The sequence below is a fragment of the Hakea prostrata genome, chromosome 5, assembly GCF_041222555.1.
Source record: "Hakea prostrata isolate BN-2017 chromosome 5, UWA_Hpros_2, whole genome shotgun sequence".
NCBI lineage: Eukaryota > Viridiplantae > Streptophyta > Magnoliopsida > Proteales > Proteaceae > Hakea > Hakea prostrata.
The window spans coordinates 9,766,024-9,792,190 of record NC_142604.1 but is presented as its reverse complement, the minus strand read 5'-3'; the positions used below and the strand labels follow the sequence as shown (position 1 = coordinate 9,792,190).

The following is a 26,167-nucleotide window of genomic DNA, read 5'->3' as shown; positions in this document are numbered from 1 at the left end:
TAGTGTGGATGCCGCGGCAACATCTTTCACAGGCCTTGGATGGAGGATACCATATCAAGCCTGTCAAACTGATCAAACTCATTTTCAGCAAAGAATGTTCCCCATTTTCAGTTTTTCTCTTTTCTTTTTCCCTGCTATCAAATGAACTGGCTGCAACTGCAAGTACCATTAGAATATCATTCCTCCCCTTGCCCCCCCCCCCCCTTCCTCTTTCCCCTTCTAAAGGAGGAAAGAGGAGCTGTCTATGCACATGAAGGAGTAGAGAATCTGTAATTCCAGTTTTTGAGATTTTGATTTCCGATGAAGATGTAGCTTCTAGTATGGGATGACTGATTGACAGGATCAAGTTTAAGAAGGTAAAAGGCCCTGTACTTCCAACATTATCCCGCCCTCCTATTAGAGAAGAATGAAAGAAAAAAATGTGTTGAGTCAAAACAGATAGTTAGACATCCTCATACATCTAAATACCCCAGCTCCCTCAGTCTCATCTATGTCCACAAAGTGAAAATACCTCAATCATGTACAAAATTATAGATGTCGCTAAAGCTACCAGCACCTCAGGCCAATTTCTAAGAAAAAGGGCAAACTAGGTGCTGCAGACTTCCACACAAGCAAGAGTCCGGGGGATGGGGGGCAATTTACCTACGCAGCCTTACCCCAACAATTTTTGCAGAGAGCTTTTTCGATGCTTTGACCTCTGGCTACAACCGTGGTCAATTGACCATTGCGCTAAAGCCTGCCCATCTTAGGTGAACTTCTCTAATCAATTGTTTGTCTCTGATCATCTTTCAATTTGGTCTTGTGATTACAATCGTACCAGAAGTTGGTCCAAATCCTAAAAAATTCGCCTACTTAAGATAAGTTACATAATTTAGCTATCCTAAATTTCTTCATTGGGTGTCACGCGCAAATGTCTAGCGGATCAGCCATCAACTTCTACAACAGTTCAAAACTGCTAAGAACATGACAAGCTGAGGATGCTAAACTACCTTCGGAATCAATTTAGCACTGTGAAGAATCTAGTCAACCAATAAATTCATTACATGGTTCGTTTAGAAAACCCAAGATAGGATAAATTTCCAGTCGTTTATACCAAAAAAATAAATTTCCAGTCGTTATGTAATCCAACATGGAGATTCATATCAACAAACACGGAAAACGGAAATCCCATTGGAAAAAAATTGCTAGGTACAGCAATAAACAATCCAACATCAAATATCAAGAAAAGCAGAAGATCTAACCTTCGAAAAAGAAAAAATTCTACTTGGAACCAGAATCATTCTTCTTGTTAGGGTCCTGCGGCGGGGAGAAGATCAGAGCAGCCGCCATGGCCCCTGGAAGAACTCCATATCTAGCCAGCACCGCGAGCTTCGCAATCAATGGCTCTCCTCTCATAATCCCCATTAGAGAAAGCTCAACAACGCTTTATCTCTCTCTGAGTCTCGAGTTTCGAACAGTGGATGTTCTTCTTGCAAAATCTTCCGCGAAGGGCCTGAGGTCGTCGTCTTCTATAAAAGTGTATAGTAAATTAATGGACAAATATACCCCCAAAAGTTTGCAAAATAACTAACAAGTCCCTAACTTGAACGCTTTTGACTCGTAAGAGCCACAGACGCCACGAACTTGGCTAGCTTTCTGCAACACTAGCCATTGGCAAAGTCGAGCCAGAAGGAAGTTCAAGTAAATGGCGTTTTCTGCGAATGTTATCCTTCAGAACAAAACCCTAGTTCCTTTGGATTTCCAGGTTTTGAAGCTTCGCAACCCTAAATTCCCCGTAAATTCTCCAACTTTCTCTGCGCATCATCAAACCAAGAAAAGAATTTTGGCCTCTGCATCCACGACAAACGTTTCTAGTGACTTCCAACTTCAGGAAAATAAACAGACTCCAATCAACAGTAGTAAATTTCTCTTCTGACATATCAATTGATCCTTTTAGCACAGAATTTCTTCCATTCGTCAGTTGGGTAGCACCTGAATTTTACGTATTAGACATTTCTGTTGTAAGCCAATTGAGTTATTGATGTCTTTTAAGAAGTATAAATCCTTCTAATGCTCAATCTTGGTTTAAGTTTGGGTTTTTTCTTATCTTTTCTCTTCTTTTTGTTTCTTTCTTTCATAGACTGGGGAGTTTTTGCTGGAAATGTATCTGGTGAATGGGATGGTCACGGAGCAGATTTCACAAGTGAAGGAAAACCAATAGAACTTCCTGAAACTGTGGTACCTCAAGCTTTTAGGGAATGGGAAGTTCAGGTGTTTGATTGGCAGACACAATGCCCCACACTAGCAAACCCAGAAGAACGCATCCTTGTGTACAAATTGATTAAACTACTTCCAACTGTAGGCTGTGAAGCTGATGCTGCAACTCAGTATAGTGTTAATGAAAGGAACATAGGGGGCACAAATAACCATGTTTCTGGATTTGCTTATCATCCAAGTGGATGTTATGTAGCTATATGGCCATTAGAGGATGATGGTTCTCACAGATTGTTTGAGTTGGAGCATTGCTTGGTTGATCCTGGAAATCGTGAGTCACGAGTGAGGATAATTCAGGTTATACATGCAGAGAATACAGTGTTATCTTTGCAAAACATCAAGGTCTTCAGAGAACAATGGTATGGGCCTTTCAGAAATGGGGAACAACTTGGTGGATGTGCTCTTCGTGATTCTGGGTTTGCTTCTACTGAAGCACTGAAGGTCTCGGAAATTGGTGGTGAATGGGAGGCTTCTGTTGCTGTTGCCAACTTCCGAGGAGCTCAGACGGTGAGTTTCCAGCTTCCTTACTTGTTCTTCTTTTTGAATCTTCCGAATATATTAGCATGAAGCCTGGATATTTTGAAAAGACTTGGTGCTACAGTGACCTCTGTAGTCAATTCTTGTTTATGACATACTATGTACAGATTTCAATATTGATCTTCCATAGCATTTCTAAGTTGTCAATTTTGATTCTTTTTATGTGTTTCAAGATTGCAATCCCAATATCACAGTCTTCCAACTCAACTTAGGGGGGTGTCTTAGATTGTTCTAATAATGCATGGGAGAGGGGAAAGCTGGTTAATGACTGTTTGAAGCTAAGAAGGGTGTTCCTTTTTGTATCCTGGCTTCTGGACAACTCCCCTGCCAATTCCAACCTATCATATTCATTCGGTTTTGTCCTTTGGCTCCATTGGTGGTTGCGAGGAAGTAAAGTGGAACTTCCAGACCTAAAAAGAAAAGTTCTGTAACCATTACCTCCCCCCCCCCCCTTGAAGATATTAGTAACCCCAAATCATTCTATATCTGGTTACAAGAATTCACTTCGGTCTCCATTTATATTTCTTGAATTTGAAAGGTCAATAAAGTATTTCATAGAAGTATTTAAATATGGTAGGCAATTTAAGTAGTTTGTACAATCAAATGGATATTGATTACCAAAGTTTCATTTTAAGTTTAAAATTTTTAATTTCCTCCCCCTTTAATTTCCCTTGCAACGAAGTTTAGCCTTTATGAATTTTTTTTTCCTGGAAGGGGAATATCGGTGAAACACCAGTTGTGTGGCTGACAGGGGTTTGTTGGATTGAATTTGAGAGATGCTTTTCATGCAGCCAAATATATGAATCCCATAAAAGTATATTGCATGAACAGTATCATGTGGCTGACATGACTTTGTTGAGTAGATTTTGAAACAGAGGGAGAGAATTCTACAATCTACACCATTTAGTAAATTGTCTTATGTGAATAGTTGTACCTTATGTTTGTAGCTGTGTGCATCCCTGCAAATTGGTAAAAGTGTAAAATCTTTTGCCATGCCTTTGGGCACGTATTTTGCTTGTTTTAGTTTTACTTCTAGCACATTCATTTTGATGTTGGAAAGCAAAATAAAGGTTCTTCCTCCCCATGCTATTTTGACTCACCAATGATAGTCAGATGATTAATGATTTTCAATGAATTTTGATGTGAGATTGTAACTGTAACTGGATTTGATCCTCCAGAATATTTTCCAAGAACTTGTAGTAGACAAGCCACAGAAGTCAGTAAGAGAACAACAAGGTTTAATACTGCTTCCAAAGCAGTTGTGGTGTTCACTTAAAGAAAGCGACAATGGCGAAATTTATGGAGAAGCGGGGTGGTTGTTAGATCCTGGGCTCTCTATCACATCCAAATGTTCCATCTCAAAAGACAGGAAGTTGAAGGCAAGTTCCTCTTCCAGTCTTTTTATGCTGCTCTTGCTTAGATTGTTTTCTACTACATTTGCCTTCCAATGATTTCATTTGGGATCTAAGCTTCATCTTAAGTGACACTACCAAAGGTGTAACGTCCTTGCAGTACATGTGAGCCTCTCAACCAATCACCTAATGAGTTCTACGTTAGGATTTTCAACCTTGTACAGAGTTTTTGAGGATGGTCAGATCCACATGGTGCCATCCCTTTCCAGCAAGCATTTATGTTCTGCTACAAATCTCAGATGAAACATGCAAATGGGTTTGGCCGAAGTTTGTCACAATGCCAACTGCTAATGTGATGCATTATTCCTCCTTTATCCAGGCTTGGGACCAGCAGTATAAATCGCAGCTGAAACTTGAACTATAAGAAGATGTGATGCTAAAACACAGTAACATAAGATCTTAATTTTGAATGAACAGTGACCCACCTACCTCTATATATGTAAAACACCCTATAATCTTCTGTAATCTATTTTTGTGCTGTTCGCATTATCGTTTAATTTCTGATTTCCTGCATTAGCAGTTTAACATTTATGATAGTCTCTCTATGTGGTTTATATTTTACCTTCGATTCTTTTTTACCCTCTTCTTCACCTCCCAAACACTTTGACTTGATGGATAACCCAAAAACTTCCATAGTTGTATGGCACTCATTAGTTAGTCCACCTGCCAATACTATGCCTTAGTGATATCTCTTGGTCATTTCCATATTACCATGTACAACAGATATGAACCTTAGCAGTTGGTTTTAATGTGATATAGCGCTGCATATGCATTGTTTCAAGAGCGTTCTATCATAATGCACCATAAGAAAAACACACACCTCTTCACATCTATGAACTAAAAGGGGGGGGGGGGAAGAAGAAGAAGAAAGAACATAATGATCCCAGAGATCTTTAATTGTCATGGTAACTACAGTAGCTTTTAAGACTAATCGATTTACTTCAAGAACTGTCAGTTCTTTTATGCTGTTGTTGAACTTTTGCAATTGACAGATTTCCTTTTTAACTCTCTTATGCTAGATCTTGTTAACTCCTTGCTTTTGGAAGACAAGGAGTTTCAAGATTTATCCATGAAAAACTGCATGCTTCTACTAAGATTAAGATGATGCCTGGCTTCTCTTGACACTATTTTGTTTTTCTTCTGCAGGAAGTAGCAATAGCAAATGAAACTGCAGTTTAAGAGGAGAAATAGCTGTCAGTCACAAGTTCATTCAGCGCATCCCCACCAGAAGCCTTCAAATATGTTTTCATAGAATCATAATTATCAGGTTAAAGAAAAGTTTTTCCCTTAAATGTTCTATTGTATCTTGTTTAATGAAGACTGTCAATAGAAAATTGTTGAGAAGAAAGTGTACCATTTGCATCAAAGTGATCAAAACAAAATATCGAACTTCAGGTGCCATAGGTAACACAAAGCTACCTTTAACTTACAGAACAAGAAAAATGTATATTGTGCCCCTTAACTGTTGAGGATGATAATAAACTGTATACAGTGTCATCGTCTCTCTTTTTTAGTTGTTACATGGACTTCAATGCATACCCTGTTTAAGGAGATTCGTTTAGGTTGGCCAAAGTTGCCAGGTAATTCAGCCAGTAAAGTATTGGGGGTCTCTGACGAAAGATCCTATATCAGCTTCTATCATGTTTTGACCGAATTCTTGTACCCGATTTGGAAGATGGGCCTGCACCGACATATTTTAGTGGGCAACCTGAAAAACCTATTTGCGGAGACCAATGGTGGAAGCAGAGGGTTTACACTTTACCCTACCCAATGGGTCGACTTGTTTACCTAATTAGAGTCTTTATATATGTATCTTATGTTCGCCTACCACATTATAGAGAGATTTGGGATTTTTTATGGGTTTTGAGTAAGAATTCTTATAACGTCATTCTTAACAATTAGTTGTAAGATCTTCTCTTCTTCTTCTCCATAGTGAAAAACTCTTCTTCACCCATGAACGTAGCATATCATATTGTTATGAACCACTAACGGCTTCTATCTCTCAGCTACCAATACTGCTCTATGCTAGCGTACACGTTGTAATGCTAACTTTGCACCTTGGGGGTGGGGTTGAACTGGAATGAGCCAAGGATGGTTGGATGATAATCTGGCCGATATGGGCTTGACCTAGGGGTTTGTTATCAGTCTGCCAGTGGTTTACTATCACCAGATTTGGATGATTGGAGCTCTGAGATCATCTTAACTTCCACCATCTGTTGTTGAAGTTCTAAAACATTATTCTTTTACTCAGAGAAAAATGATTAATCTTCTATATCTAGAGACCATCTTTCCACCATACTTGACCATACTTGCAGGAAAATAAATGGGTCACAGGGTGAGTACTGAGGCAACCATATTATACCTTCCATGTACAGAACAGGGTATTTGTATCTAACTCGAAATTGTGAGATCTAGTAATCTTTTTATCAGGAGGGATTTGTACAGAAATCATGTTCACATCATACTGCTTTGCCATGCTGTTTATCTGGAAGTTCTCAAGATACACCACCGAGGAACAAGCTGAGAACCTGAATATGAAGAAACCCAGAGTGATGTGTTTCTGGTGATGTCACAAGAGGAGCATATCGATCTTTATTGGGAGTGTGGTACAGCTTCAATGTTTAGTCTGGGTTCAAATTGCAAACAAGATTTAGAGGCCCTTTCTCCAAAGTTTTCAAAGTTCGATGATCCGTGTTCTCCTGATCTTTTTTCACCACACAACAAGGGTAAAGCCTACCTCTGAATACTGACACGGTAACAATTAGTCAGAAGTGAGACTCCAATGAGCCCTATAAGCGCTCAACCCTTATTGTGTGATTGAGAAATGTCAGGGAACACGCACCTCTCCCTTAATGGGAAGGTCATCTAGACTCGACTCTGGACTGGTCTGCATCTGGCTTGCCATCACGCATAAATTTCTTGACCAATGATAATACTGATGGAAGGAAAATATAGATAGATTAAACTTGCCGGTACTCAGGGTAGAGCTTGATGCATCTTAGGCTGAACCTTTTGTTCAGTACCCAGTGCATTGCCTATGACCTGCAAGCCTGTGTCAGATTCATATGCAGGTACAAGACTAGCTACAAGGAACTGTGCAGAAAAGGAAGTTGGTGAACAAACTTGTGACTTTCAATAACAGAGCACCTTAGTTCAATAAAATCATCTGAAGATTCCACTCACCCAACCTGAATTTTAGAAGTTAAGAAAGAGAAAGAAAAAAAAAATTACTTGGCCACAAATAGGCATGGCTAACTAACAACCGAACCTTCATTCCCAGTATTTTTCTTTGTTTCAGAGTAGTGGAAGAACCGAAATTGCACAACCAAGACACCACAGATCTTAATCTTTTCTGGCCTTGCTGTACAACCCAGATCCTAATATCTTCTGGCCTTGCTGTACAACCCGCCAACAATTCCCAGCTTTAGCATGCCTGCCAACAAGTCCCAGCTTTAGAAAACACGAATCACTAGTAGAATTTAGGCTTTAAAGACGAATATGATGTGGAAGGCAGCTTTCAAAAACAAGAGACTACCTACCAAACAAGGAGACAAAATATATTGGAAAATAAACAAAAATGAAGCGTCACAAGATGGACTAGAACAGGCAAAATCATTTTTACGTTTTGGGACAACCGTCTGAATCACAAATTCACAAACCTGACAAATTTTCCCATACAAGTAAGAATGGAAACAAAAGAAAAAATGGTATTATAGACTATATATAGCAAATGAAAAAGGTCCTACAAGACAATAAAGTGGATAAGACAGGCAAGATATAAGATACTACGTCCAACTGCTTTCAGAAGCCACAACACAGGATGACCTTTTTGCTCACTGGCCTTCATGAGAAAGCACTAAAATACATGGTGTGTGAGAAGACATAGGAAAACTATCAATTCATTTCACTCTTAAGGGGTTTCCGTTCATGTGATGATGATATCTATCACATTTTAACTTTCTCTTTGCAACCAAAACATCAGTAACGGGAAAAAGGAGGGAACAAGATGGGAGGATGAAACATTAGTTCATCCATAGTTATAGGCATTCTGGCTCCTGATCCTGTGATCAGCCAATGAATGGGGAGATACCTAAGAGTTCTTCTTATCCTCATAACTCCTTCCTACCTAAACTAAGAATTTAAGTGTCCACCCACTCCCCCCCACCCCCACAGAAAAAAGAGAGTCATCCACTAAAAACTTTTTACCAGCTGTGAGACTGAAAAATAAACTAGAAAAGAGATCTTTTTCTCACATTACTAGTCAATTCCCTACCTGATCCCCATGGTGACTCTTAGATGCCCACAAGCAACGAAACCCAACTGATACATTCTATGGTGGTAACCCAACTGTGAGTTTCTAAGGTAGTGTCCATCAGTTCTCACACCACAGCTGCCTTGAACATCAGAGCACTGAACCATGTGCCTACAGCAATGAACCACCAACCATCCTTCAGGGAAAACCAAGCCCACTTCCCTACTTAATTTAGCCTTGCCCACAAAACAGTACTACTGCATCTTTTATAACTTCTCAAAGAAATTCTCTTTCGTGTAACTCCAGCAGGACAGGAATCAATTCTGCAAGGAGGTGAAGTACATGAAATAGAACAGGCCAAATTAGAGTTGCTCTCCACCTCTGCATATATTTACCCTTTCAAGCAGCTAGGTTGTTACACGCTTTTAAGACTTGCTCCCGACAGTGATCTAATGATAACGCAAGTACCCAGCTCAAGAGCTCATGTATGGAAACAAAATGCAGCCTATATGCCAACATCCATAATTCCATATCATGTTGCAACTTGTAACCGCTTACCCAAATCCTCAAGATATTAGAAAGAGCACACAACAATGCATACAATAAAAACTTTTCATCATTTCATGAAATGCTGTTCTTGTGAACATGTTGCATAGGTTCACAGAAATCCCACACAAAAAATAAAATAAAAAAATAAAAAGAGGAAGAATTTCTAAATACATTCAGATACACTATTTTTCAATCTCCCAAAAGATCAAAAGATAATCTACAGATAATATCCTTTTAAACTCTCGAAGGACATGGGAACCAAGATAAGACATTTCAGCAAAAATATCGCTGAAACGATATTTTGCCGTTTCAGAAGTTGGCGAAATGATAACTACACAATGTTGCTGAAAAATCGGTGAATTATCGCCAATAAGTTCGGCAAAAAATCGAAAGTGCAGGTTTTGTTTACCGTTTCCCTTCAAACCCTAACCTCCACTGTAAATCATTCATGGCTGCCGCTACTGCTACTTCCTACCTCTCTGACTCTCTCCCACCTTTCTTGCAAAACCAGATAACTTTCCCATCTTTGGAGCTGTTCAAGTTCGATGGTTTCATTCCTGACCGTAGAAGTAGATGGAACCGCGGAAACGGTGAAGGTAAGTAGAAATGGGGAACTGGGAAGCTATGAGAGCGACAAATTCCAGGCTCCAGCAAATCCCAATAGTGATCATCAACGGACAGAACCAACAGATCGAGAAGATCGAAGCAGTAGCAGTGTTGCTTCTGATTGCTGCCGGCTTACCATTATCTTCTCCTCCTCCCTGTATACGACAGAATCCCCAATGTCAGAAGCCTTGTAATTGGCTCCACCATCAACCGATGAACTCCTTTCTGTATGCAACAGAAGTCTCGTGAAGAGTCTAAAGACTGAAGAGTTGGGGAAGACACTGTTTCTTCCGACCGAAATACCCCTAAAATGTTGGCTAGATTTCGCATCTTGAGGGGAACTCCACCTCAGAAACAGGCCACAGTATCTCCAAGGGGGAAAAATCAAACCAACCAGCAATATAAATACCTTAAAATCATATAACTGCCCCCCCCCCCCCCCCCCAAAAAAAAAAAAAAAGAAGGAAAGGAAAAGAAAAGAAAAAGAAACCCACCAAGAAACTAAGATATGGTGATCCACTTTGGATTAAAAAAAATAAAAAAATCTCGAGGGTGGACTTGTTGCTAGCACCACAATGAAATGGCTATGCACATGTATGTCCCAAATGAGATCAACGGAATAACCCACATGTTTGTCATGTGTACAAGTATGCTAATAGCCATTAAGCAAACATCCCCTTCTGCTGCACTCATTGGGTATTTTATACCTATCTAGTAGGCACAAATTGTCTTCCATGAGTAAAATTCGTATTCTCTTCTAAAAAACTATATACAGGAATTGTGCCCCATACTTCAGTTCACCGTCTAAACACATAAGTGGGAAAACTTACAGTTTGGTGTTCAGCTTCATGTAAATTACCCATATTTTATCCTCCAAAGTAAAGAACAGTAAACATTCCTTAAAAGAAGAGAAAAAGACATTACAAGGTATATGAATTAGTAAAGTACCTGTACATGATGCGTGGTTAGAAATCAACGAGCTCCTGGTACATCTCTCAAGCTCATATTCAGACTCATCCGCATAGTTCTTCGTCCAATTCCAGCATTACCTTTTTGCATCATGGCAACAAACTCACCATAGTCTATCCTACCATCCTGAACATACATAAAAAAACAATAATATAAGGATAGATCACAAGTTGATCAAAACTAAAAAGAAATAACAAGAAGAGTACAAAGGAAAAAAGAATATAATGTCAAATAACAAATGCATGTTTTAAGTTACCACAAACAATCATGATTGGGCCTTGGCCCTGACAACAGCACCCACGACCATCCACAAACATAACTACAAAACAGCTAGTGGGCTTGCAAATACAGTCCAGAACCCACACCATTCAGAGGTTATCTGGAAAGCCCATGTTTTTTTATGACAGGATCCCACATCCCCAGACTTGCTTTTAAATACTAAGCCAGCATAATGTAGGTTTGCTAGAGAGTATATAAGATTATAAACTATAATGCATCTTCAGTCCAGATGTTCTCGTTCCATAGGCCCCCACTGAAGATCCATTAAGAGAGAGGAAGAAGTATCCTTTTTTAATGGCCAAGAAGGCTAGCAAGGAAAGCATGCTTTGGGGATATGTAAATAACTGATTACAAGTAGATAATTACAACCTTATATGGAAAAACTGCATTAGTCTAGGCATGAATTAAGCAATAGCAACAAGTGATCATCAAGTTGCATTGGCAAGCCTTCGCACAACAATTAAGTTGTGCTATTGCAACCGACAGGTTGCATGGAGAAACATGATTACAGCCTCTCTGCGAAGCACATGTATGGCTGTGAACACTTGGCACTCCCAGACCCTTCAGTAACATGAGTCTCATGCTTTAGGATGCTCTGTGACAAGTGAACCACTTATTGCTCAATAGTAGATGATTGAGATACCTTTAATCTTCTACACACCATCCAATGGAAACAAGTAAACTTACTTCCTGAAAGACACAACATAAGCTTTCAAAATTCTCATCACTTACGTTGTCTTGATCGACTTCTCTGATAATATCATCAAGAAGAACATCAGTCATGCCATGTTCTGCACAAGCCTGCTGGAGTTCATCAACTGTAATGTAACCACTTCCATCTTTGTCGAAGTATGAAAATGCCGCAATGAGATGTTCCTCACGCTCCAATTTGTTAAGATGTACAGTTGCAGCAATGAATTCCCCATAGTCAATGGTCCCACTGTTGTCCACATCAGCCTGAGGTGATCAAACTCAGTTACCACAACAGAATCCAGTACAGAGAATCACAATCCTAATTAAAACCTCACTAAACCAGAAATTTTATCATTAAAAAGGTTGAAACTCCCCATGAATGTAACAGTGAAAAGGGTAAAAACCTTATCCATCATAGGGAGACCAGATGGCTAAATTCATATCTACTCGCCACAACTTAACCCTTCACTAATATATTATAATTAATTCTTCATTCACTCATCAAGAAAACTTAAATGCTATAACAAGATCAAGATAGATACTTGAGATTCAAAATGAAATAGTGAAATGGGGGAAGCATAAGAGGCAAAAAGAGATGATCTGAAGCCACCATAGAAAAAATTAGAGGAATAAAGGGCCTGCATGATAAAACTTCTGCTATTTGGTTATGCTTACACTCCAAAATAGATTATCTGTATTTCTTTTATGGACCAAATTTCTCTGTGTGCCTTCCTTTTTTTTTTTTTTTTTTTTGGGTGGTGGGGGGGTTGTTTCAGTGATGCATAGTAATTTCTATTTCTATGCCAGAAGAGGAAACTGAAGTGTGAATGATATTTCTATGCCAAAAGAGAAACTGAAACGTGTATGTTACGTTGTGAGGTGCTGGAGGTGGCAATGGTGGCGGTGAATTTGTATCACTCCCCTATATTCCCATTCTAATAACTCAAACTCCCCTATCATGAGTTTCACCGCTAATTTCCCAAAAGAGTGAACTCTTACATCTTCTTCTCCCCTGCTTTTTCAATGGCCCTAAGGAATATCAACATAGGGCTTCATATTTAGTCCCCAAATTAAATTATTCTGATGCAGCAGGATTCAAGCATTTTTCATTGTTTTCAAAAGAGTTATTACTTTTGTTTTCTGCAAAGGAGATTATCTACTTTTGCAAACCTATCTCTCAAATCATAGAACCACATTAATATCACAACAGAAAACGGTTTTCAACAATATCGAATCATAAACAACCATGAATTTTTTCCCCGTTTTCAGAAGAAAACAATTAATCTCACCGCATCCATAAGTTGACGGATCTCTGCCTCCTTCATGGTAGAGCCATATCTTCTCAAACCAGCCTTTAGTTCATCAAACGTGATTGCACCACTGTTATCAGTATCCATTGCTTTGAACATCTCTTTCAAACCAGCAATTTCCTCCTCAGATAAGCTTTCAGCTATAACCTGATAAAACCAAAAAAAAGATAAATACTGGCCTTCAGTAAACCTAAGAATACGATCCTTAAGACCATAACTGTTTCATTGAATAATCTTCCATGAAAATGATAGTTTACAACCTAACCTCTTTTATTAATTAACATTAAAAGGAACATTGAAAATCCTACTTTACAGGGAAATTTTCCTTCTCTCCCATTCTACATGGCACAAACAAAGCATAGAGAAAAGCTACATAGTTTTGTCCACACAATGAAGAGTTAGGAAATGCATTGCAAACACCAAATGGTCAACTATGAAACAGAACTCAACCATAAATAATAACAAAATAAAAAATGCAAGCAGGAATTAGCTCAAAAAATTTGACATATCAATGCTTCAATTCCTAGGAATCTTAAAATGTAATCCTCTTTTTTGCTCCTGCTGTCATGCGACCCTGATGCAGCACAATTTGAGATGGAGTTCCAACCACATGAATTTTCAGTCTATTCTTTGAGGAACTTACTTGCCGAGAAGATAATTGATTTGAAGGGAAAATATTTCCCAGAATTATCTATTAAGTGTTTCCTAATCATGTGGGCCCACAGCCAGTTACTTGTGATCAAGACTGAAGTTGTATCACAAAAATAAGACTCTCAACACTTTTCACACTACAGTGACGTGAACTATCATGGGGTTTTTTTCTTCATTATTTTATTGGACAAATATGTAAGCAGTTTTTTCTCTTCTTCTCACGAGTGTTATTCTGCCTCCTCTTCCTAAAGTTTGATTCTTCTCAAATTTCTCCCCCTTCCTCCCCCCTGCCCCCCAATCTTTCATTAACCTTCTTTCTTCTCCATTCCGTCCCTCATCCCCCTCCGGCTCTCCCCAACACCCCCCCCCCCAATAAAACAAATAAACAAATAAATAAAAATGAAAAACATAAAAGCTTCCTTATGAGCTCCTTGAAATGTGCAGGGCAAAAACTACCACCACAAAAAACCAACCCCATCTCCCCCCCCCCCCCCAAAAAAAAAAAAAAAGAGAAAGAAATTTAAAAGAAAAAACAAAGGCAAAATGGTGGTTGTGAGAAAGTCATCCATTGAGAAAGATTTGAAATGATAATCTCAAAAATGATACTGGATGCCACCCCCAAAAAAAATCCTACCCTACTGGAATTAATTATTGGACAATTATGACATATGGCAATATTTTGGATTCAACAATGGCACTTCTCATTATATTGAATGCTTTAAGCCTTGTTGAGGTCCTCAAGAAGTTGCCTTTCCTTATTTTCCAATCAAGAATCCAGCATTCAATTTTCACATCAACTCCTCTGAATCACCGAATCCAGATTTATTTCTTCCCTTTTGGGGCTCTTAGTATAGTTTTTTTCATCCAAAAAGATAAAGTTTTGAACATATCATCAAGACAACCAGGAGACATGATGAGTATAGTATCAAATGAAAGTTGTCCCAACTAGGACCCCCAACATTGGTTAAAGCATTAATATGTTAATCTACCTCAGTGTACATTCATCTTATTGAATACAGTAGCAAATTACTCACCCGTAAAGCCATCTTCTTTAACTTATTCATGGCAGAGAACTGTTTGAGCCGAGAAAGGACAGCAGAATCCAAAGCTCTGTCAGGAGCAACTCCATTTTCACATATCCAAGGATGACCTAAATTAGCATGAAACAGAAAAATATTATCAACACTGTCTCCCACTTGAGCAAAATGAGGGAGACCATAATTCCTGTAAGCACTTCACTAAGATAAAAGAAAACGTTTTCTTATTCTTAATTTATATTGTATTCTATTAGGGTGTGTTACAATCATGTTATGGAAGGTTAATCTAATTGACGGGGAAAATAACAATTCCTACAGAAACACCAGAAAGTCTTCAAATGGACTAACAAAAGGTGCTGATTTATGTCTTACAAAGTACTTCATGAGCAGTAAAACGGTCAGATGGCTGAGAACAGAGCATCTTTCGGATGAGATCCTTCCCACTGTCAGAGATTAGAGGCCATGGGTCTGATTCAAAGTCAATATGTCCCTTCAACACTGCATCAAATATCCCCTGCTGCGTTTCTGAATTCCAAACAAATCCAGTTTTCAGTATAAGATGCAGAACGAATCAGTAGCTTGTGCAGCATATGTATCAAACCCAGTATACCTGCCCAAAAAGGTGGTACACCACTCAGCAATATATATAATATCACTCCTGCTGTCCATACATCAGCTTCTGGCCCGTAATGCTTGCAAAGTACCTCAGGAGCTACATAATATGGGCTTCCAACCACATCAGTGAAGATTTGACCTATACAATCATAAAGTCATAAAGTAAAGAAGGGTCAGACCATCCAAAATATGGAAACTTCGGAACCAATTCTATGAGATCATATGTTATAAAATATATTAGATCCAGACAGGTCACACGAGACTACGAGAGCCCATCCCTTGACAGAAAAACGAGAAGTGCAAACTGGTGGAACCATCCGAGTTGCAGAGCACAATGGCCAGCGGACAAAGAATACTTTCCTTTTTTTTCTTCTTCCCTTTTTCTCTAACGAGAAATACTTAACCGCCATTTCCAAGAAGCTTTTCAAGAAATTTATTACGATTACCAAGTGGGCAGCATCTAAAATTTTCTTATGGTAAGCTAAAATTTCTCGGAAGCATTCTTGGTGAAAACTAGTTTCGTACATTTTCTCGACAGACGATTAAAGAAAACATAGACAACAATCGGAATATGATTTACCTGGTTTGAAGAAGACAGAAAGCCCAAAATCAATGGCTTTGAGTGAGAAATCATCGTCTTTGTTGACCAGCAAGAAGTTCTCCGGTTTCAAATCCCTGTGCATAACCCCAAGGGAATGACATGCCTCGACAACACCCACAATGATCTTTGTCAACTCAGCTGCCTTCCTCTCACTATAATGCCCTCTCTCAATGATGCGATCAAACAATTCACCCCCAGCACAGAGCTCCATCACGATATGCACATACAATTGATCTTCATAAGCTCCTTTAATAGTCACAATGTTCTTGTGACCAGAGAGATGATGCATTATCTGAATTTCTCTCCTGACATCTTCCACATCTTCTTTCGCGATGAGCTTCCTCTTGGTGATAGATTTACAGGCGTATTCCTTACCAGTGGCGATCTCGGTACACAAGTAAGTGGTACCGAATTGTCCTTGACCCAATTTACGACCCAGCGTGTAAAGGTCACGGATGTTCGCAGTTTGGTGACCTAACACGTAATAAGTCTGGTTGTCGATCCCTCGTCTCATGGTGATATCCTTTACGGTTGGACTGTTAGGCTCTTTCTTGTGATTTTCTTTAGCGAATTCCTCAGCAATCAGCTGCTGCGCCTTCAAACTGGTTGGAGAATGATCAGAAGTCGAATGGTCAGAAGTGTTTCGTTTAGAGATCGACTGATCCACAGGCTGATTATATTCCTGAAAGTATTTGCTCCCAAAAGATCCTCGGCATGTGTTTCCCATGAAACAACGACAACTCTCTAGGCTTCAAAGCCTTTCTCTCATCAACCAATTCTTAATAACCAAAACTGACAAGTGGAACGAGATCCAAAGAAAACCCTAGTATCAGAATTATCTAATTATCCTTTCAATACCCGTTTAAAATAGAACCCCAAAAAAAAAAAAAAAACAGAAATCCCCTGCAAGCTTCTAAAGGCCACAATTCAATCTCAGCTAAAACACAAGGAAATGAATCAGTAACAACTCGAATTTAGCAGAATTTCAAAAAGTTGAAAACTGTCAGATGATGCAATGAACAGGAAAAGTGGAAAAACAAGAGAAAGAGGAAAACAGAGAAGAGGATACCAGAAAAGAAATCAGAAAGAAACTCCTTCTTACCAGCTGATATGCAGAAACAAAAGCGAATCTTTGATTTAAAGGTGATGACTGCAAGAAAGGATCTTTCATGGCGGCTTCATTAGCACAATAGAAAAGAAGATATAGGTAAAGCTTCCTGGAACTTGTTGTATGGTTTTCTCCGTTTTATATTTTCTTTTTCTTTATTAATTTTTTTTTTTTTTTAAATCCCCTCTCTATGTCTTCTTGTTTTCGTTTCTTTCGCGACCAGCAAGAAGTGCTGACCAGCTTGCTTACCGCTCTGTTTCTCTCTCTCGCTGACGCGGTTTGAAAAGTTTTATTTTCACAGTGACAACAAAAGGTGACCGGAAGAATCGGTTCCGAATAGAGGGGGAGAGGCCATTTCGGTGGGAAAGGAGACGAAGGGATTTGACCGTTTACCTGATGATTAATTTCGAAATTACAAAATTTCTTTAAATTAATTACCTTTTCTTAATAATTACGGATAGATCTAAATTTAGGTCAATCTTTTTCAGGATTTTATCTGGATCCTATCGTGACACGTCAGCAGAGTTTTCGGGTTTCCGCTTATCCTAATTAAATAACTCTTTTAAAGTCTGTAAAAAGTACTATCACGTAATTAAACACGTGTTACTTAGCCATAGGAGAAAAGTCTGGGTATGAGCTGTACAGGTGACCTGCTCTACCACTCAGCTTCTTGTCGCTTTGTGGATATTTTATTTACCGTAGGATGCGAAACAACCGGAGCCCTACCGTTATTGGCCTTTTTAAAGATCCCTGTACTGGTGGGACCAATGCATATTGAATATCTGTTAATTACTCACAACTCCGGTTCGCTTTAAATGGTTTGATTCGGATCAATCAATACAAGGCAAACCAATTACAGTGGTTTGTAGTAGGTTACGTTACTGTGGGACTTCCCTTCAGTTAATGCGATTCATTTCGATCCGTCGGAAACAATCGAATATAAATCTCGACCGAAATTTCGCTTGACATAGATGTGCATGACTGAAGCAATTTTGGCCAAATTCCAAATTCCATAATAGACCAGACCGGTTTAGAAGGGCGATTTCAGCTTGTTGACTCAAATGATGGTCGAGACACCCCAAGCAGGGGGTTTCATTGATAAGAGGCTCCTAGAGTCAATAACTCTGAATGTACCCATCCTCATACGAGGAGCTTGAAGGGGATTGAGACCTAGCTTTTTATCCCAAATAAGTAGTACAGTTTGTCCTTACCTATCCGGAGGTATGATATTTCTGTACATGTCATAAGATACATTGACCTTACCCCAAATCTTCCTATGCCCCAATCAAATTGTCGGGAGAGCATGTTAAGCCCTGACAATATCATTCTTAGCATGCGTTCAGTAAAGGCCAAGGAATAGTTTTTAGACTTCTTTTCGTTCTCAGAACACCAAAGAACTCCAAAAAAATGTTTGGTAAAATAAATCGTTTTTTCGTTTTTAGTAAACGAAACGACTAAATTTTCTTGTCTGATAAAGCTTTTTGCAAAACAACTTTCTTGTTTCGTTCTCAAAAAACAAAAAGCACATCAAAGAGGGACATTCAACCCAAACTCCATTCATATGCAACTTTTAACTCATTTTCGCCTTCAAAATTTTTATTATTATTATTTTGAATATCCATCGCTTCAAATGTTTTCAGTGCATTATTTACCAAACAGTCAAAATTGTGCTCGAATTGTCGTTCTTTGATAAAAACGTTAGGAAAAAAAATTACAAAGAACAACGTTTTTAGAAAAGATTGTTACCAAATGCACCCTTAATTGCATTGTCTATGTCAAGCCTATATCCCTAGACACGCTAGACTATTATATGCTTAGAAGCCATGTGTCATCCCCATAGGAGATTTGGGACATGTTAGACGATCTGACAACTATGAAAACATCATGTTCCACTATAAGTACCCCTCATCCACCCATCACCGTATGCTTATATAATATTTATATTGTTCATTAATTTTGTAGTTTCCAAGTCCCTGATCTCGAGCCGTGCTATTCTCAAGTCTGTCTTAAGCCTTGAATATAGTTGATCACTCTCAGAGTCAACCCATACTTAACCTCTCTCTCAATCTATGTGAAGATGTTTTGGAGCCAACCAATAGAATTGATCAAGGTTCATGTGAAGGGATTAGATTTGAAGCAAAGTCCGACATGTCGGTGGCTGGCGACACCACCGACACGGCCACATTTCTCATAAATGTCGACGATTTTTTATAAGGTGTCGATGAAAATTTGACCCCTGATTTCGAAGGGTGTTTGGTCATTTTGACTTGATTTTTGTTGTGTAACATAATTTGATACTAATAAACACATTGGGAACATTATTTTGACATGAAACATCACTTAATCTCAAGTTTTTGATTGGCACATGTCCGACTATATGCAAGCAAAACTGGGAGTTTGGAAAATTCATATAAACTAATGTAAACATGCAAATATAACACACATGCACAACTAGTGAATAGATGTACTAAAGTTTACAATTCATTATACAATTATGTTGAGTATGGTTCATGTTTCATATAAGCTAATGTAAACATGCAAGATAGAATAAATGCTCCACATGATCGATTGTTATGGACCCCACGTATGAGCAACTACCAATTAGAAATAACATAAACCTTTTTTTTGATTCATTTGAGCTTCAATCGACAGGTAGTGTCCAAAATAAGTACAATTATGCCCTTCACCTTTCCTCTCTATTTCTCAATCTTCGTTATAATTCATGTCTGAGAGAGTACCGAGAAGAGGAACATGAGAAATGGGAGGAAGAGCTTGAACCGAATCTCACTTCCGAAACGCCGGGGGGTTGGTCTATCAATTCCGATTTGTTGAGCAATTCAATTTGATTTCAGTTAAACCGGTTTTTGGGTGAGTAGTTCAGTCAAACGGTTTGGATTTAGAATAAGCACCCTTTAAGTTGGAAGTTGACCATGGATCGTTGAATGGTTTTTAAAAAAGAGGAAAGGAGACGAAGAAACCACACCCCATTGTTGGAAGACCAACGAATAAGGATTAAAGAAAGTGAAGATCATTGTCCGCTAGGGCTAATGGAAGGGGCACCGCAATTGGTATGATAACCGGAACCGTTTGAGAATAAATGCTCCACATGATCTGATTGTTATGGACCCCACGTTATGAGCAATTACCAATTAGAATTGTGATATGGATTTAAATAACATAAACCTTTTTTTGGGAAATCCAGTACAATTTGCTCATTTCATTTTATTGTTTTTCTTTTTCTCCTTTTGCGGGAAAACGCCTTTTCAGAGCTAGTACACATTGAGCAAAAAATATCTTGTGCTTTCTTGTCCTTGACCAAAAAATAAAAAGGAAAAATATCATCGACTTGTGGTCCACTTTGTTCTTTTAGAAAAGAGAAATAAAATGTTGCACCTTTTTGTTTTGTTTTTTTTTCTTTTTCTCTAGCATTATAGTGGCCTACTTGGATATGATGATGTATTTAAAATTTGTTTAATTATAAATGCATGCATGCAAAATAAGATTAGGAAGTGGTCGATTTGACGGCCGGAGAGTTACCTCTGAAGGTTAAGTACAATAGTGAATCACCACAAAATTTTGGCTAGTTGTAGAACTTAATTGAATGACGATAATGGAGGGAAATGATTCAGATATTTAGAGTTCATGTGGTATTTTTTTTTTTTGTACAAAGGCGCTTTTTATAGGGAATTGGGGTTGGGATAATTACATAGGCCCCCGGATTGAACCCATAATCTCTCCACTGAGAGGTGAGTTCTCAACCACTGCACTATCCTTCCATTGGCAGATTCGTTTATGATCTTTTTTAGTAGCCGTTCGATTGTAATATTTTCCCCCTTCTTTCGGAGTCAATTGTGGTTTTTATATATGGTACAATTGTGTATCCCGAATTTAATAGAAGCACGTCTCTTTCCATAATTGTCAGGTCCCTTCACACTTACATTACTTACTGGTTCAACCCTTGAACTAGTTCCAACCGGGATCCTTGACCCTATCATGGTTGAATCCGGTCTGCTATTATTTTATCCGTATCAGTTGATTTCGAATGAGATTTGATTTCATGAAACAAAATTTTGATCAATAAATTGAATTGATTTGTTTGCAATCATATTAATCCTTAAGTTGCAACAAGAAGGTTTTTTTTTTCATCATCAGTCAAATCTTGAGGATTGGTGCCCATGGTGCAACATATAGAAAAGGAAGGTTTAGATGGACAAAAGTTTAAATCCAAACATTGCTTATGTTATTGCCTTTGCATATGACATATTCCTCAAGACTAAGTGGCATGTTTTCATTTCTTTTTGGTTTTATATTTTAATATTTTTAGTTCTTTGTGCAACCTCCACAAAAGCGCACACACACAACCTCCAAAATCAAGGAGAGGTTTTTTTTTTGAGCAATTTTGTGCCTTCACCACAACCAACTTTTTTTTATCCTCGGTAGCTTGAAGCATGTATTTGAACTATAACCAGTAAGATTAGGAATGCATCATAACCAACTCAATCTAGTCATAGTCCATCAAATCATCGATTATCTATAAACGTAATTCTTCACCCATCATGGACTAAAAATTTAAACTCAAATTTGGTGATACGATGACTACACGAGAGGTTTTGGATGAAATGGCCAAGAACAATGTTGTTTTGAGGTATTTGGTGCTTTTGTGTTTTTATCGTATTCCATTCATTGAAGATCTCTATTCATTGGAGACTATACAATAGACAATGAAATATTTGAGAGTAGAGTTGTTTTCTAGTATTTGTTACCATCAAATGTTTGTTCAGTTGACAATGACCAATGCTATTACTTAAGAGGTTATGCGTTAATTTGTCATTGTGACGATATTTAAATTTAAATTATATAAAAAAATTATATTTAAGATACAGTCATGGGCATAAGCTAGTCTAAGTGAACTGTAAATTAAAAAATAAAATAAAAATTATATTCGCAATTCAGTGCTTGACATGAAATGTTGTGTATAACAAAATTTGTAAGGTCATTGTTTATCTCCTCCTCGCCCAACCAAAAAAAAAAAAAGTTTACAAGGTCATCGTTGTTTTCAACCATCCCTTACCCTAAAAGGCATTTTCTTCATTAACATGCAATACAATGCTTAGTGTACCATATTTACCCAACCCATGTATAATCAATGTCTTTAATATGAATGATTTTTTTAACAAAAAATAAATATTAATATCATATTATATTTATTAAACCATTTGTGACCAATGTCTTTTATTTTGTAAAAGTATCATTGTTATTTGAGACAATACGATACAATATAAAGTTTATTTTTGGAAAAAAATAAAATAATAAACAGCATAGTTTCGATTTTAATAAACATTGGAATGTGCGTCTACTATCCAATTTATTATTATATATAAAAATGAAAAGGGAATTCCATATTTTGAAAGTCAGACTTAAATAGCTTGAAAAAGAAAAAATTAATAAACATGATTTCAGAATGTTATTTGTCCCACATCGGATGCCAAGTGGGAATGATATAGAAAAAAGTGCTATAAAAGGTGAGACATGGAAGCATTGAAAAGCATCTTTGCGCTTGGGGCAATGACGCAGCTAGTGAGGTAATAACCGAGGCGCGTCAATTGCTGGTTGAAAACTATTTCCAAACCCCCTCTTCGGCTTGGGTTACGCTCAAGCCGTCGAGAATTTCTGGAAAGGCTCCCTTTAATTAGGGTAAAGCCTTACAATGCAAGTGGTTAAATGGTTCAAATATAAATATCTGAGCGACAGAATCTGACGCTTTGGTCATGGGTGGTGGGTGGTTCATAACTTCTTTTCTCAATGGTGGGCCTCCATAACCGTGATCGACCTTAAATGAAGTGTTAGCAATGTTACATAACGTGTAGGATCTGTCATTTGAAACTTTCATTGGAGGCCCTCCTGACTCAACTCATAGGTTAACGTACAAAATGTCTGGCCTGTAAAAGAACTTTAATTATGGTGGAGGGCCGTGGGCCTTGCAATGCTGGTCTGGTCAGCCTTGTGAGCGACAGAATCTGGCGCTTTTGTCACGGGTTCGTCTAAGCATTAATGGGTCTCTTGTACCCTGACCGACCTTAAATAATTGCACTTTGCACCCCAAAAGTTATGAAGTGTTGGCAATTTGGGGCTCGGTTTTGGGAAAATTGTTTTTTCTGGGGGGAGTTGGTATTTTAATATTTAGGGGGTGCGTCTATTATACATACCAAATTTGTAATCCTCATTGGAGGCATCTAACTCTCTTAGTTTTTTTTTTGGTAATGATCTAACTCTCTTAGTTATATTCAAGATATGGGTATGAAATGTCAGCCGATTAGGGGGTTTCATTTGCCTGAAAGCTTAGATATATCAACGACATGTCACCAACATAAGGGGTTTCTAGTCAACTAAGCTTTGGACGGTTTAGATCTATTAGCCATTGGTAGTGTTTCACACTTTCACTTTCATATGCCGATCTGCATTTCTTGGTTTCGCTCTCATCTTCCTTCGTCTCTTTTTTGTTTCCTCTCTCGTATTCTTCTTCACAACAACAGCTTCAAAATGCTGAGTACTGACTTTGCAAATCAAAATAACAAAATTAATTCTTCTATTTTTCTCCCATTCTCTCTCTTCTCTACCATTTCTCAATGACGCACAAAGGAATAAGATTGTTGAAGAAAACCCCAATAATCTGCGTGATCTATGGTTGTGTGTGCTAAAATCAAAAGCAACCAGCTCATGATTCTAATGTTTCTTCAAACTATGAATTGGAAGGATAGAAAGCCACCATTGGGTTTCGAACAAAATTTTTACCTTTCCTTGCTAGTGGTTCTTGTTTCCTTTTCTGCTCACATCTTCTTTGCTTGGAAGCTTTCACAAAAGCAACAATAGTAATAGCAAAAGATGAAACGGCAATTGAGGAACCCATCGGAAAAGGTAATTTTCCGCGACTTAGGGTAAATTTAGTTTCAAAGATGAGTTTCATGTCACTATATAGCAAACGACAAAATATCGCCGAGTTTCGGTGAAATATCCTTCCTTTCTTACATTTTCAGATTTTATTGAGATAATGGGAGGTGAAAACAAACCATAACTAGCTTAATAGGGAGGTAAAGAACTAGAGCAGAGTTTTGAATTAAAAGGTCATGGGTAAAGGGTGTCAATTGTATGATATAAGTCAGTGTTTTGCAAAGATACTTCATCAGTATTGTATCGAATACCAAATGGTACAAATATGCCATATTGTTAGTTGTTACCATATTATATTTATTCAGTGTAGAATAATTTACCCTTTAACATTCTAGAAGAATTCTCCTCTTTGCTCATCATGGTCTAAAAGAAACTCGTGGAAACTGTCAAAAAATTGAATTTTATTGAGACCCAAGAAAACGTATCTGCATCCATGATTTGAACCATAGAAAACCATATACCATGCATTACACGTTACACCTAATCCTTCCTGAGAAGCAATAACAAGACCAACCTAATTTTTTGAGTAACATCGATGGCATGAGTGCCAAGTCCACAATCTTCGTTCTGAAGATTTGATAATTTTGGTCATTCGTGATGTGTGATTCATTTGTTTAATGCTCCATTTATGACTTTTCTATTGTTTCCTCTCTATTATTCTATGGTTTATGGAGTGATTCTACCTTTGCTAGACTTGTTCTTACCCACACTCCTCAATATATTCAAAAGGCAAGGTTACTTGTTAGATGTAAACATAATGGTTTTTTCAAACAAAAAAGTATTAATTCGCTTAGATTTATAACTTAGTATATGGGTTTTTATTTGCAGCTTGCTAAGGCGTTCTTCTTCATTTTTGACTTCAAATTCATTTCACTATCAAGGACAATTACTTGCAAGTTCTTAAGTGTTTCTTGGGTCTTTGTAATGGATTTGATTCAATTGCTTGAAATCGTTTTCACGTTGGAATTTGAAATCCTGATTTCATGGTGTTTTTATTTTATTTATTTATTTTTCAATATATTTATTATTTATCCATATGTCTTACCTACTGTGTTTCTAATTAAATTGCAGATGAAGTTCCCAGCAAGAGAATGAGAGTTGTAGGGCAATTAAAATTGATAACGTCCATTATTTTTAGAATAATATTCAATGGAGGGCTTGGGTGGAGTAGGAAAGAGATTATACATCTTAGTTATGTTCAACTAAATCTGATGCAATATATATGGGCTTTGCTTGGGTGCAGTGGCTACACTTGCAGCCAACGCCAAGATGGGCAGCTGTACACCCATCCAACATCTGAGTTATTGAATTAAATGGCTTGGATTAATATGTGAATACAGCTGCTACCCATCAAGGCGTTGGCTGCACGTGCAGCAGCTGCTCTGAAGCAAAACCAAATATATATATTCCATTTCGTCAGTAGTAAAAAATCAACATGTCATAATTCAAATATCCTTTCCCAGTGTCAATATGAGAATACAGGCATTTATGCAAAGATCAATGTTACTTTTATTTATCCCACATTAAATAGAAAGGATAAGAGATGAATGAAAGCTAGATTATAAGAAGAAATAGGGAAGTAACTTTTAAGTGTAGGGGATGTATTGCATTCGTGCTTTTATTTTTGGTGGTTCCCATTTTAGATATATATGGTGGACAATTAAATGGGGTATTGTTTTTGGTGGGCTTTTTTCGAAATATATGGTGGACAATTGAGATGTAGCACTTTAGATCAGATTTTAAGAAAGATTCGCATAGCCTCCATGAAAGTGGTGGATAATAAAACCTTGGAAGGTCTTTGTTTTTAGGGCTCTGTTGCAGGATTTCAATCTAATACCCTCGCTGCTCGGAAACACCCAGTGCTGACCACACTGAGAGACACGAAAGTGTAGGTAACGCCAGTTGGCTAAGTGGCGTTAAGCATCTCTAGCGGTACGAAAAGAGAGGTCGTGATGATATCATCTACGTCCTTACCACTCCTCGTGGAGAGTAGATCCCGCATTCAACCAAGCCTTTGACTAGGGAACGGGAGAATTCCCAATACTAGAGAAGATGTTGGAGTTGGAATGAGGGTTTCATTTCGTAAATTTATGAAACGTAGCGAGATCTCTACCATTGGCAGCAGCTATTGCAAATAAAAATCCGTGATTTGTGGTTCTGCTTTTAAAACCATTCAATGTGAATGTAAAAAAAAAAAAAAGTCACATTTACAATTAAACCCCTAATTTTTAACCCCACATTGGATTTTCTTTTATAGGCGTAGCGAGATCTTCACCAGTGGCAGTAGCCGGCAGCTGCTGCCGCAAATAAAAATCAATGTAAAAATTACAATTAAACTTGACTTTTA

The 26,167-nt window shown here is 37.9% G+C and overlaps 2 protein-coding genes and 1 non-coding gene across 3 annotated transcripts; 2 read left to right on the top strand and 1 right to left on the bottom strand.

Annotated features, from left to right (window-relative positions):
• Positions 1–1,612: 1,612 nt before the first annotated feature.
• On the top strand, positions 1,613–5,888 carry LOC149015007 (glycerol kinase). The gene is made up of 4 exons (XM_089156933.1): positions 1,613–1,898; positions 2,120–2,760; positions 3,969–4,169; positions 5,349–5,888. Exons 1-4 carry the CDS (start codon positions 1,685–1,687, stop codon positions 5,379–5,381), a joined length of 1,089 nt encoding a protein of 362 aa, XP_089013059.1. The 5' UTR covers positions 1,613–1,684; the 3' UTR covers positions 5,382–5,888.
• Positions 5,889–6,563: 675 nt separating this feature from the next.
• Positions 6,564–17,004, bottom strand: LOC149015006 (calcium-dependent protein kinase 26). The gene is made up of 9 exons (XM_089156932.1): positions 16,867–17,004; positions 15,744–16,556; positions 15,159–15,302; positions 14,921–15,073; positions 14,546–14,661; positions 12,840–13,007; positions 11,590–11,814; positions 10,558–10,704; positions 6,564–7,635 (listed from the first exon to the last, which is right to left on the bottom strand). Exons 2-8 carry the CDS (start codon positions 16,489–16,491, stop codon positions 10,582–10,584), a joined length of 1,677 nt encoding a protein of 558 aa, XP_089013058.1. The 5' UTR covers positions 16,492–16,556; positions 16,867–17,004; the 3' UTR covers positions 6,564–7,635; positions 10,558–10,581.
• A 5,415-nt stretch (positions 17,005–22,419) lies between these two features.
• LOC149015005 (U4 spliceosomal RNA) lies at positions 22,420–22,574 on the top strand. The gene has a single exon (XR_016173856.1). It is a non-coding gene; the product is annotated as a U4 spliceosomal RNA (small nuclear RNA).
• Positions 22,575–26,167: the final 3,593 nt, after the last annotated feature.

What these genes read in the sequence shown, in the direction of transcription:
- LOC149015006 (XM_089156932.1), bottom strand. Translation starts at nt 16,491, where the DNA reads ATGGGAAACACATGCCGAGGATCTTTTGGGAGCAAATACTTTCAGGAA. An exon ending in TACTGCTCATGAAGTACTTT is followed by an intron (nt 14,662 to 14,920) that starts GTAAGACATAAA and finishes ATGCTAATTTAG; the next exon opens with GTCATCCTTGGATATGTGAA. An exon ending in TAAAGAAGATGGCTTTACGG is followed by an intron (nt 13,008 to 14,545) that starts GTGAGTAATTTG and finishes TGGTTTTATCAG; the next exon opens with GTTATAGCTGAAAGCTTATC.
- LOC149015007 (XM_089156933.1), top strand. Translation starts at nt 1,685, where the DNA reads ATGGCGTTTTCTGCGAATGTTATCCTTCAGAACAAAACCCTAGTTCCT. An exon ending in ACTTCCGAGGAGCTCAGACG is followed by an intron (nt 2,761 to 3,968) that starts GTGAGTTTCCAG and finishes TTGATCCTCCAG; the next exon opens with AATATTTTCCAAGAACTTGT. An exon ending in CAAAAGACAGGAAGTTGAAG is followed by an intron (nt 4,170 to 5,348) that starts GCAAGTTCCTCT and finishes TTTCTTCTGCAG; the next exon opens with GAAGTAGCAATAGCAAATGA.